At 45.6% G+C, this 12,510-nt stretch overlaps 1 protein-coding gene across 1 annotated transcript in view; it reads right to left on the bottom strand.

Annotated features, from left to right (window-relative positions):
* Positions 1 to 322: 322 nt before the first annotated feature.
* Positions 323 to 12,510, bottom strand: part of LOC129510211 (translation initiation factor IF-2-like) — a 46,840-nt gene continuing 34,652 nt past the window's right edge. Inside the window, exons 2-3 of the mRNA XM_055326187.1 lie at positions 5,209 to 5,415; positions 323 to 472 (exon numbers count right to left, since the gene is read on the bottom strand). Coding sequence (XP_055182162.1) covers positions 460 to 472; positions 5,209 to 5,415 — 220 coding nt within the window. The 3' untranslated portion in view covers positions 323 to 459. The remainder of the gene's footprint in view (positions 473 to 5,208; positions 5,416 to 12,510) is intronic.

Here is a 12,510-nt window from a genome sequence, read left to right as displayed (position 1 = left end):
TTATGTTCTGTCTCCCTTTCTGATATTTCCCACACATTTCTTCTCCCTTCCCTTATATTCCCTTTCACTATTATTCATATTCCCCAAATGAATGAGAACATACCCTGTTTGTCCTTCTCCAATTGACTTACTTCACTCAGCATAATACCCTCCAGTTCCATCCACGTTGAAGCAAATGGTGGGTATTTGTCGTTTCTAATGGCTGAGTAATATTCCATTGTATACATAAACCACATCTTCTTTATCCATTCATCTTTCGATGGGCACCGAGGCTCCTTCCACAGTTTGGCTATTGTGGACATGGCTGCTAGAAACATCGGGGTGCAGGTGTCCCGGCGTTTCATTGCATCTGAATCTTTGGGGTAAATCCCTAACAGTGCAATTGCTGGGTCGTAGGGCAGGTCTATTTTTAACTCTTTGAGGAACCTCCACACAGTTTTCCAGAGTGCTGGGCCCCTGTTAGAAGCAAAGCCTAGATGTGCACACAGAACAGGAATTAATTGTAAGGATGAGGTACAGAGTCAAAGGAAACCAAACAAGGCCAACAGAGTAACATTTCTTAAATAAAATAGAAATACAGAATAATGTGTGTGTCAACAGGTGAGTGGATGGCCAAAATGTGGTCTAGCCATACAATGGGATGTTATTCAGCACTAACAAGGAGGGAAATTCTGACACTTGCTACAACACAGGTGAAACTTGGGATCATGATGCTGAGTCAAATAAGCCAGTGGCAAAAGGACGTGTACTGGATCCCACTTACGTGAGGTGCTTATGTAGTCAGACGAGAAAGTAGGCTGGTGGTGGCCAGGAGCTGGGGAAGGCGGGTATGGGGAGTTAGTGGTCAATGAGGACTGACTTTCAGCTTGGGAAGACAAGAAAGTTCTGGAGATGGATAGTGGTGATGATGGCACAACAACATAAATGTATTTAATGCCATTGAACTTTACACTTAAAAATGGTTAAGATGGCAAATTTTATGTTAGATATATTTTACCACAATAAAAAATAAAAAATAGCACCTGGGTGGCTCTCCGCTGGCTGGGGGGCTCACAGCTGGGCTTGCACACAGTAGGTGCTTCACACGCTACTGGTGAAGTGAGTGAGAATGGCGATGGGAATCAAAAATTAAGAGACCTCTATCGACCTAAGAAAATGACAGGATGTTTTCCATTCTGGAAGCCCAAGTGGATGACATCACAAATCCAGTTGGATAAATCTCACTCCCAAACTCAGGAGCATAGGAATTCCCACTTTTGCTGTTTTCAACACCTGAACTTGGTTTATATTTTAAACCTTGATTCTACCTGGTGATGGGGGCTTAATCTCAGCCAATGGCGTCCTCGAGCTTGGCCGGGGACAGAGTCTCCCTGCATAACCATGTGTACACTTAGCCACTCAACTAAGCATCAGGACTATTGCTGTGGGAGCTGTGCAGCCTGGCCCTCTGGCCCTGACTCAGCCTTTAGAAAAGCCTTTTGCATATAGCGGCTAAAACAGAAGTTCACTATAGCCCCTCCAGGTTTGCCATCCCCTTTCCAATCCACTGTGACGGACAGGCAGGGGTGCCACCCTACTGGCATGAGCATGCTGTCAAATTCTAATGGATGGGTGCAGTTTTTGTAAGGAGTGGGTCCATCAGAATGCCCAGGTGGGAGGGGGTGGGAAGAGCTGCAGACCATGTTGTGTCCCCACAGGCAAAGAGATGAGGTGAGCATTATACCAAGCAGGCCCTGGTAGTTTTGACTAAGAGTGCTGCCAGGACATGAGCGCCATCCTCTTCCAACAGCAATATAGGATTGAACCGTGAGTGTGCTGGCTGCAAAACAACTCTGGGTGATCATCGGGAGATTCGCTTATTAAAAAGAGATTGGGTAGTTGGAAAATCACTTTGGGAAAACGGTGAGGAACCCAGAGGTGCTGGGTGACCACACGGTTTGTCCAAGTCTCTCTCTGGGGCTTGTGGTGCCAAGCATGCTGCTGCTCCCGTGGCCAAGGGCACTGCTGGGGGATCTTCTGGATATGGCTTCCCTTCCAGGGGCCGGGGCATGGGGTCACTGGAAGCATGCTTCTGGCCTTTCAGGTTTCTATAGAAAGAAGCAGGGTCTTGCCTCCCACCAAATGGCTGATTCCTCAAAAGTGAGAAGGCTCTCCTGGTGCTGGGCAACTATCAAATAAAAATCATCCACAAGAACGATCAAATGACCACTTAGTGACCTTATGTGTTTCTAGACCATTGTAGGCCTCTCTTTTGCTGAGATAGAGTAATTACTGAGTGTGTCAGTGTTCTGATTTGCTTTATCCCCTTCGAGTGTTTCTACAGATTTCTGTGAACACAAAAAGATTCTCCCAATATCTTAGCCTTGTGCCAATTGTTCTTAGGATATAAAAATGTTTTTTTGCAAAAAAAAAAAAAAAATGTTTTTTTGCTGTGAAACCCAGGGCCAACTATTTACTTAAACATTGGCTCTAATAAAATAAGTTGTTTTAACAAGGATTAATGTGCAGGGCCCCAATTCTTATACATATTTGCCAGAGTTAGACACTATTCTGCATTCATTCTTTAAAATAAATGGCCAGGTGTGTAAACAACTGTTTGGAGAGTTGTCTGTGGGTCAAGGCCAACTGTGGTTTGGGCAGGACATGCCAGGAGGTGCCCAAGGTTGTGGGTTTATGATTGGGCAACTTCACAATCGATGCCCTGGATGATGAAATAGGGACTGTGCTTATTTCCCTTACACATGGTGTCCACCACGACATGCTGGAGACCAACATCAGAATTCAAGATGGTAGTAGTCCTTGGTCCTGAACTGGAATTTCACATCCAGTTGAACCCAAGAGTGAACCATGTACAGGGGCTCCAGAGACCCATGGGGGAGGGTGTTGGGAAAGAACAAAAAGTGGGAAAATAAACCCAGTGGGAATAAGGCTTGAGGTTAGTAGATTATCCTTCACTCCTGGCCTCATTTATCCAGATGAGGCAAAGATAGATTCATGGAGGCCTGGCACATGAAAAAGACTCCTGTCCTACTGTCCCTGATAATAGGCTAGCTGTCATCTCTGGGAAACAGTCCAATCTGGTGTCCCTGAAGGCTAAAGTGTGAGCTGGAGGCCTTTTAAGCCAGCCTCTGATTCTTTCCACAAGCGAGATCCTCTCCACTTGTGAGCACCTGCCCCTGGCTGTCACGTGGTGTCTGCGAGGAGTCCTGAGGAGTCCTTCTGGGATGGTGTGTGGGGCCAGAGCCACAACCTAGCCAGGGGCTTCAGGCTGCAGCTGCCCCAGCACAGGGCTGCCCTGCTCACCCAGAGCCACCACCCTGGCCCAGCTGCAGGCCTGGGTTTCCTGCACACCACGATTCTGGAGCAAGGCAGCCAACCCCAGCATGCGTGTTTACAGTTTTCACCAAACCCCAGGGATGGTCATGAACCTCCTGACCCCACTGGCCCTAAGGTGGGAACAGGCCCAGCATCAGGAGTTGCTACAATCTAGAAGCACCGGCAGCTGCCTGTCCCTTAAAGTCTCCCGGCAGCTTTGAGCAATCTGGGATGTTTGCTAATCTCTCCTGTAAACAGTTGTTTTCCCAGGGACTGCCCAGCCTGAGTTAAATATTAACAGAGAACCGCCTCCACAGCCGCTCACAGGGTATCTGCTTTAAATATTTAAGTAACTGCTGTTCTGTCCCTGAGCGACTGTTGGGCTCAAGCTGCTCTTGCCTCCCTGCTTACCCAGTACAGTGAAATGTCAAACACTTCTCTGGACCTTTTCTTTGCTCTGCTTGTGCTCTCTCTCTCTCTCTCCTTTCTCTCTTTCATTCCCTCTCTCTCAGTGAAGAGGGCTAAACCATGGGCATGGCTTGCCTCTCCCCTCTGCAGGAACACCAAGGGACTTGGCTGGTTCTAGAGCATGGGGTGCAGAGGCTCCCCGGAGAGCAGTTTGCCCTTCCAGGGAGAGTCCTGGGCAGATGTGGACAGCCAGGGCACACCCCACAGTACCCTCTCCAACCCTGTCGTGCCTGGGTGTGGTGTGGGCACGCTGTGTGTGCATCCGTGCCCGCGTGCCCCGTGGCTTACAGACTCGCAGCCGCTGTGCATACCATGCACTTCTCAGCCATGCTCCCTGTTGGCCCTCTTCATGCATGTGAGGGTTTGTATGCCACCTGGCAGTTTTCTTCCAGAGGCTGATTATGAGCTCAGCAAAAAGGATTAAAAGCTCAGATGGCAGATGAACCAAACAGGGAGGGCTGTGTGATTGTGGGCCCCACAGCTGGAGAAGCTCAGAGGCCTCCCCACAAGGAGATTGGGTGAGCCAGGCTGACCTTGGGTCGGTGGACCTAGAGCACGGGGTGGAGGGAGAGCTTGGAAGTAGGGATTGTGCTGGGTGTTCCTGTCTTCGTGTGGCATTTGGTCATAACCACAGACTTTGGAACATTCTTCTTCAAACCACAACTTTACCTGGACTCAGCTGTGAAAACTTCTGTGGATATAGCCCCAAATTGGCACTACGGGAGTAGGGGATGGGTGGCGCAAGGCAATGAGTTCCTGCAGTTTCCACATTCCTTGGTTGGGGGGTCGGGATGAAGCTCTGTAGAAACAGGCAGGAAAGCCAATGGCCTCCCTTGTCCAAAGGAAGGGGCAGGACCACTGGGTCTTGCATCTACCCCCCTAGCTGAGGTCTGCCTCCCCGCAAGGAAAGGAGCCTAAGGAAGACCTCAGGTGGAGGATGGAAAAAGGAAAGATGGAGGATTATCTTCCTCCAGCTTGGGCCAGAGATTTTTTTTTTTTTTTACGATTTTATTTATTCATGAGAGACACACACAGAGAGAGAGGCAGAGACACAGGCAGAAGGAGAAGCAGGGTCCTGCGGGAAGCCTGATGCAGGACTCGATCCCAGGACTCTGGGATCATGACCTGAGCTAAAGGCAGATGCTCAACCACTGAGCCACCCAGGCGTTCCTGGGCCAGAGATTTCTAACTAGTTTTGTGAGATCCCAAGACAATTATGCAGATCCTAAAAGCTACTGAGATTTTCTCAAAGCTAAACTAATTTAAATTCACTTTAGTTGATCTCAAGAGCTATGGCAAGCGCTCAGAATAAAACGAACTTCAATTCACTTTAATTTCCAAAAGAGGTGTTCTTTTATATATATATATATATATATATATATATATATATATATATATATATACACCTTTTTAAAAAACAAGTACCTTTTTGTCAACAGGGAGACTGGGTCGCGGTGGCCAAGTCGCAGTTCTCGCTTCGGCCAGCTGGGGCGCCACCTGCGCCCCGGGGCCGCTTCCTTGGGGAGGAGCATCCTTCTAAGCGCCCAGGTGCGGCGCACAGCGGAGCAGAAGCCTACGGGGAATCCGGGGCTACCAGCTGTGTGGCCTCTCCGCGTCTCAGGGTCCTCATTTCTAAAGGGAGAAAATGATATTACTGTCTCTTGTGCTCTAAGACATTGCCTTAGGCCCTGTCTGGGAAGCGCGGGGCCTGGACACGAGCAGCCAGCTGCATACGTGCGCTGCAGCTACAGCCGTGCTTGCAAGCTGGGAAACAGCCTAGTCTGGGGAAGCGGAAAAGCATCCAGTATGCACAGGGGGATTAGTGGTAGAAGATGAGCGGGGTTCCGCGAAGCCTGGCCTAGACGCAGGGTCATTAGCAGTCAAAAGATTGGAACACATGATTCTGCATGCTGGAGAGCCAACGGAGGGGTATGGACGGAGGAGGAAGAAAAGCAGAGCCCTCAGTCCAGATCACTGTCAGATGGAGGCTGGGGGCGGGTGGGCCCCAACCCCCCCTGAACCCCAAAGGGGCACAGATAGCAAGCTGGCAGGCTTGGGAGGGTGGGGAAGAGAAGTGCTGGAAAGGGCAGGACTAATTGGAAATCTGTTTATGAAGCTGCTAAGTCAATCAACCTCCCCACCCTCTCCAAGCACAGGGCAATTATGACCCCAGGTCAAAAAAAGGGCTCTGTTTTAGAAACTTGAACAACCTTCCCAAGAACTAGATTTCCAGTGTGGGCTGATTAGCTCTAAAGCTGTGCAACTTGGAATATGTTCTTCCACCACCACCAGCAGCAGCATCACCTGGGAACTAATTAGAAATGCAAATTCTCAGGCCCATCCCAGAACTTCTGAATAGGAAACTCTTTCCATTGGGGCCCATTCATTCCTGTTTAACAACTCTCCAGGAGACTCTGTTGAGAATCACAGATCAGAGATAGAGCTTCTCAATGTAGGTTGTCTATTAGAATCCTGGGAAACTTTTTTAAATGCTGATGCCTGGGTTCCAACCCCCCACCCCCATCCCAGGATTCTGATTTAATGGATTCTGCATGTGGTCTAGGCATTAGGATTTTTTTTTTTTTTTTAATTTACCAAGTCCAGCCATGGTGGAGAACCACTGGGCTAGAATAAGGCCTTCCTCATTTAGCGTATACTAGCCATCTACCCAAATGCTCATCCCAGAGCAAAGTTTCTAGTCAAAAAGCTCTATCTACTTATGCAAAGCTCCTTGTCACTTGCCCCAGGCAAGAAAGAGGCCTCAGTGGGGTACAGATCAACTACAGCCCCAAGGGAACCACACACCAGGCACCCAGAAGAATCAGCTTGGAGCTTCATTCTCAAATATAAAAGAAAGATCAAGGATCACCAGACACATAAGAAGACCAGCAGCATGAAAGGGAAATAGGTACATTAGCAAGCAAAACAACCAACCCCATAGGGAAAATAAATAACCCAGGGATCAGAAGATAATTCCTGAAAATTTTAATATCCTCAGAGAGATATAAGAAGTTATTGAACCTGTAAAACAGAAACTGGATGTTGTGGAAAAAAATAATTACATAGTAAAGAAGAAATCTTAGAAATTAAGGATATGATTCTTTAAATAAAACTTTCAATAAAATTGGGAAGCTTCCCAGATTATAGGACAAAAATAAGAAAGAAGCTGAAAACACGAGGGAGAGAGAGAAAAAAAGGAGTAGCAGATCAGGCCAAGATGTCCAATATTTGACTGTGACAATTGGAATTCAGAGCAAGCAGAGGACACTGAGGAAAAGGAAATCATTTCAGAATAGAAAATACTTTCTCAAAGGCAAGAGGTGGAAATCTTCAGACTGAAAGGGCCTATCAGTTGCTTGATAAAATGTCCATATTTAGACACCATCTCTACTAAGAAACTTGAGAATACTAAGAATAAAAAAGATGCTAAAAGCATCCAGGGAGGAAAAATAATAAAGATGGACTGCCTTTAAGGAATTAAAAATCAGACCTCCTCAGGGGGAGAGGGTTCTAGAAGACAATGGAGCAAGGCCTTCAAAGGTATGAGGGAAAATATTTCGAACATTAAATTCTATACCCAGTGAAACAATTTTTTTAAGATATTAAGACCAACAAATTTTTCAGGAGGCTAAGGAGTCAAATTCTGCAACATTTTCTTACAGAGTTTCTTGAGGAAGTACTCCAACAAAACAGAGAAAAACCACAATGGAAGACACAGGACCCAAGAAGCAGAAGCTCTATCCCAAAAGCCCAGTAAATAGAAGTCCCCAGGTGACAAGGATGCAGCAGGCCTTGGGAATATGGGGTCCAGATTTGAGCCTGAGTCCAGGAGGCTCTAACATGTATCTCTCCAGCCAGGTAGAGTCAGTGCAGTAGGATAGCATGTGGGTCAGGATCCAGTCAGGAAAACAGACACTCCTCTAGATATTTCAAACAGAGGGGGTTTATGATCTGGGAATTATTCTAAAAAGTATTGCAAGCAACTTATGGTTTCTAGTCTGGCACATAAGGAGGTTGAAAGTCATCACTTCCATCTTTACAACAAGAAAAAAGCTAAACTGAAAAATCAACAGCTCTTAGATCTATAGGAGTATTGAGGCCACAGGCAAATCACTGCCAAACAAATAGTGGAGAAACAGACAGGCAGGTACAGGGAATCACAGTTTATTGGAGCAGACAGCCGGGAGTGAAAACCTCCATGGAGCCAGTACCCAGCTAGAAAAACCTAAACTGTCACTGATGAATTGCTGGAGATTCCATGTGGATGAATTTGAGAGTTAAAAACTTTAAGAGTCCTGGTCTTAGGGAGGGCCCCACACATTTATGAGTCTTATCTCCAAGGTACTTTACACGTTCTCACAGAGAATATCAGAAAAATTCCCTTATGTTTTTAGCAGGACACTTGGGAAAGTAACCATTTTGAGATCTTCCCAGAGCATTCTGTTCTTCTTCTTCCTCTTCTTCTTAAGAATTTATTTATTTGTCACACACACACACACACACACAGAGAGAGAGAGAGAGAGAGAGAGAGAGAGAGAGAGAGAGAGAGCACAAGTGGGAGGAATGGCAGAGGAAGAAGCAGGCTCCCCAATGAGCAGGGAGCCCAACACTGGGCTAGATCCCAGGACCCTGGGATCATGACTTGAACCGAAGGCAGATGCTAACCAACTGACCACCCAGGTGCCCCTGCATTCTGTTCTTCTTGACAAAGGCTGCCCTCAAGAGAAACTATTTTACTAGAGCCTAACCAACTGGTGTTTTACCAGAGCCTAACCAATATGGGGCGAGGGAAATACCCAATTCCAATCCCTTGGCCCTTTCTCTTTCATCTAAGGGGGTGGAGGAACTTAGAGGTACTTGTGAAGGTCACAACCAGGGGACAGACACTTCCTAAAAGACTAAAACTTAATCATAGGACTATGGGATGTTTCCCCTCTTCTACACCTCACCACCACATCAGCAGGGAGCCAGGATAATAACCAAGCAAAACAATTGAAAGAATTGCACATCTCAGAATTTATTTAAGAAGTCTCCAGGGAGGCCCAAAGACAACAAGAGAGAATAAAACACCAGGAGAAATTTTAGCCTCTGACCCCTACAGCTACAGCAAGATAAACACAACCTAAAAACTGCTAACCAGATAAACATAAAATCTCACAGTAAAGGCCTATCTATCTCACTTCCTTTTATCCCATACATCATGTCTAGCTTGCAACAAATAATTACAAGGCATACTAAAAGACAGAAAAAACTAGAATTTAAAGAGGCTGAGCAAGCCTCGGAATCAGACTCAGATATGGCAGAGATTTTGGAATTATCAGATAAAGAATTTAAAACTACTATGATTAATATGGCAAAGGTTCTAATGGAAGAAGTGGACACCATGCAAGTATAGATTGGTAATATAAGCAAAGGGATGAGAACTCTAAGAATCAAAAAAAAAATGCTGGAAATAAAAAACACCACAACAGAAATGAAAAATGCCTTTTATGGTCTCATCAATAGACTGAACATGGCCAGGGAGAATTAATGAGTTGGGAGAAATGTCAGTAGAAACTTCAAAAACTAAAAAGTAAAGTAAAAATATTGAAAGGTAAAGGAATAAAAATGGGAAATTGATATTATCCCATGTTTTAGTTTGCTTGGTCTACATAAAAGAAAGTCCACAGATTGGGTGGCTTAACCAGTATTTTCTCAGAGTTCTGGAGGCTGGAAATCCAAGATCAAGGTGTTGGCAGGTCTGGTGAGAACCCTCTTCCTGGCTTGCAGACAGCCATCTTCTCAGTGAGTCCTCACAAGGACTTTTCTTTATGCATTTGTGCAGAGAGAGAGATTGCTGGTGTCTCCACCTCTTCTTATTGGGACAACAGTCATATTGGATAAGGTCTCCATTCTTATGACCTCATTTACCCTTAATTACCTTTTTAAAGATTCCATCTCCAAATACAGTCACATTGGAGGTTAGAGCTTTAAATTTTGGGGAGACATAATTCAGTCCCTAACACCCAAAGATCAGTAGGCATAGGCCTGAAATGGAAAGTGGGGTTATCTAGAGCTTGTGAGTACTACTGCCACTCATCTGGAAGCCAGGAGCTAGCCCTCTGGCTGGAACCCACAGCTCCACCACTATTGCCACACCTACTACCAATCACATACAGTTGCTGCCAGCAGAACAGAGCAGGGGAAATGCTTTCTCCCATCCAGCCTCTAGTACCTTTCACTGCCAAAACCTTCCTGGGAAATATAGCTAACAGACCTCCAGCTCTGGCAGTACAGATGGGAATATAGAATGACAACTTTGGAGCTGTGTCTGTGGACAAATAACACAGATGGCAGGATTGAAAAGCTTGAGAATTGGGAGGCAGGTATTCTTTGTCAATAAGAAAAAAGAAAAGCAATTAGAATATTTAGGAAAAAACCATAAAGTTGTCTACAAAGGGACAGTTTAATAATGAACAACTAAATGTGTCAGGATCTTGAGCAAGATGAATGAATGCACTAAGACAAAGAATCCATTTGACCTTGATGCTCAAATCATTCTCCTTTGTGTGGCCAGGGAAAGCCATCAGGCCTATAGAGAAGGAAACAACTTGCCTGCTAGGAATAGCACTTACAGAGTTATAAAAAAGCAAATGTCATTTACTTGTTTTAACACGTAGCTAAAACTTAACAAAGAACAGAAAACTTAATTATGGTTGTCAAGTAGAATATTGTAAATTTTTGATATTGTAAAAGGAGAACCCATCTGATGGAAGGGGAGCGGGAAGCAGGAGAGGAGAGATGGGGAACGCTCAATATGTCTAGAGTGGATGAGAAAGCAATATGTGGTCAACACTACATTTAGAGCTGTCAGTGTCGTAAATATAAAAACTAAAATTCATGATTTGGAGGAGGTGGGGTTAGGTGAAATGAATGAAATTCTCATCTTTTTCATAGTGCAGAATGAGAGGAGATTGAAGATGACAAATGAAGAAGTAAAGATAAAGCATATTACCGAGAGTCATGATGGTGAATAAATGAGTTGTTTTCAAGGACAGAAACAAGGCCAAGAACTCCAGAACTGTGTCACAGACAGCTATTGGTCCAGAGTCCCCTAGAGGGGCTTGGCTGCCCCATTGCCTCTGAACAGTTTTGTGCTCTATTTTGTTTTTATCTTTTACCATTTGCTTCCAAAGATATTTACACAAGTTTTTGTTTCCTTGCGCAGTAAGAGATTGCGAGGGATTTTTCTGGGCCTGTTTGTCTTACTGTAAACACCACGAGGCTATGTGTATCTTGACAAATTAGATGTTGTTTGTTTCACTTCTCAAATTTACACTCTTGGCCAAAGGTACATTTGCCTTCTCTTGCTTGTTCAGGGCAGGAAAGTGTGCCTGGGTACAGCTTCAGATGCCCTGAGAGGAGCAAGCTGGGTATTCCTCAGACCCATGGGAGCTTTCTGCTCAGCTGTGACTAGTGTGCAGCTGGGTGGCCCTGGGCCTTGTCTAGCTGAGCGCAGAAGCAAGACAGCAGGGTTGCTCCTAGTAGCCTAACGCAGGTCTGATGGCACCAGCAAGAAGAGGCAGCCAGCCATTGCCAGGCACTCACATTCCTGGTGGCTCATAGCCATGAAACTGACTCTGGACAAGTTTCCCTACCCCACCAGTGCCCACTTCCCAGTTTGATGGGATTAATGATGCCATGTCCTGCACAGGCACCTAGTAGGCAGCAACCCCCTCACTGTCCATTGTTTGGGGTTTTCTTAAGCCCAAACTTAAGAAAGGTCCACCAAGAACTGCCAAGAGGAAAAAGGCCCCCTGTTTTACCCTTTGCCAGGGAGCTGGCTGCTGAGATCCATCTTTTCCCACCTCCAGATCCTACTTTCTAGCCTGTCCCCTGGCATTTCTAGTACATTGTGTGTCCTGTTCTTACTCTGTACACACTTTGTTCTTGGCTTTTCTTGTCTAGCTTTGACTCCTGACCTTGCTATGACTCCAGATACTGGCTTGGTCTTTCCAACCCTGTGTCTACCCATTTTTGTTTTGAAGCAGTCCATTAAGTGACCCACTATAGGTATGCTGTAAACAAGGGGACAGATAAGACATCTAGGACATGACAACTTTTGTTCTTAGCAAGTGCTTACTGTGTGCCAGATACCATTCTAGACTTTTACACATGAACTCATTTACTCCTCATTGGAACCCAATTTTATTTTTTCTATAGATGAGGCTATTGAGGCACAGAGGAGTTAAGTGACTTGCCCAAGGTCACATAGCCAGTACAGGACAGAGAAGTATTTGAATTCAGGCTCTAGAGTCCAGGCTCTTAATTCCCTACAACTTACTACCTCTCCCTGAGGGTTGCTGGTGAAGTTGGCCTGGGGCAAAGACAAATTCTATTGCATTGCTCTCCTACTTGTTTCCTAGAATATAGAGAAGGATACAGACAAACCCCTCAGTGTCCTGCTGAGGCCTGGATATTTAAATATTATTATCTGTGTTAGTTTCTGAGGGGTGCTGAAACAAAATACCACAAACTGCGTGGCTTAAAATAATAGAAATGTGCTGTCTCATAGTCCCAAGGCTAGAAGTCCAAAGTCAAGGTGTCAGCAGGGCCACATTCCTTCTGAAGCCTCTGGAGAGAATCCAGCCTTCCTTCTTCCAGCTTCTGGTGGCTCCAGGTGTTTGCTGACTTGCACCTGCAGTACTTGAATCTCTCTCTCCACTGTCACCTGGTCTTTTTCCTGAG

The sequence above is a fragment of the Nyctereutes procyonoides genome, unplaced genomic scaffold, assembly GCF_905146905.1.
Source record: "Nyctereutes procyonoides isolate TBG_1078 unplaced genomic scaffold, NYPRO_anot_genome, whole genome shotgun sequence".
NCBI classification, from domain to species: Eukaryota; Metazoa; Chordata; class Mammalia; order Carnivora; family Canidae; genus Nyctereutes; species Nyctereutes procyonoides.
The sequence above is the reverse complement of the archived record's forward strand: the minus strand, read 5'-3'. Positions and strand labels throughout refer to the sequence as shown.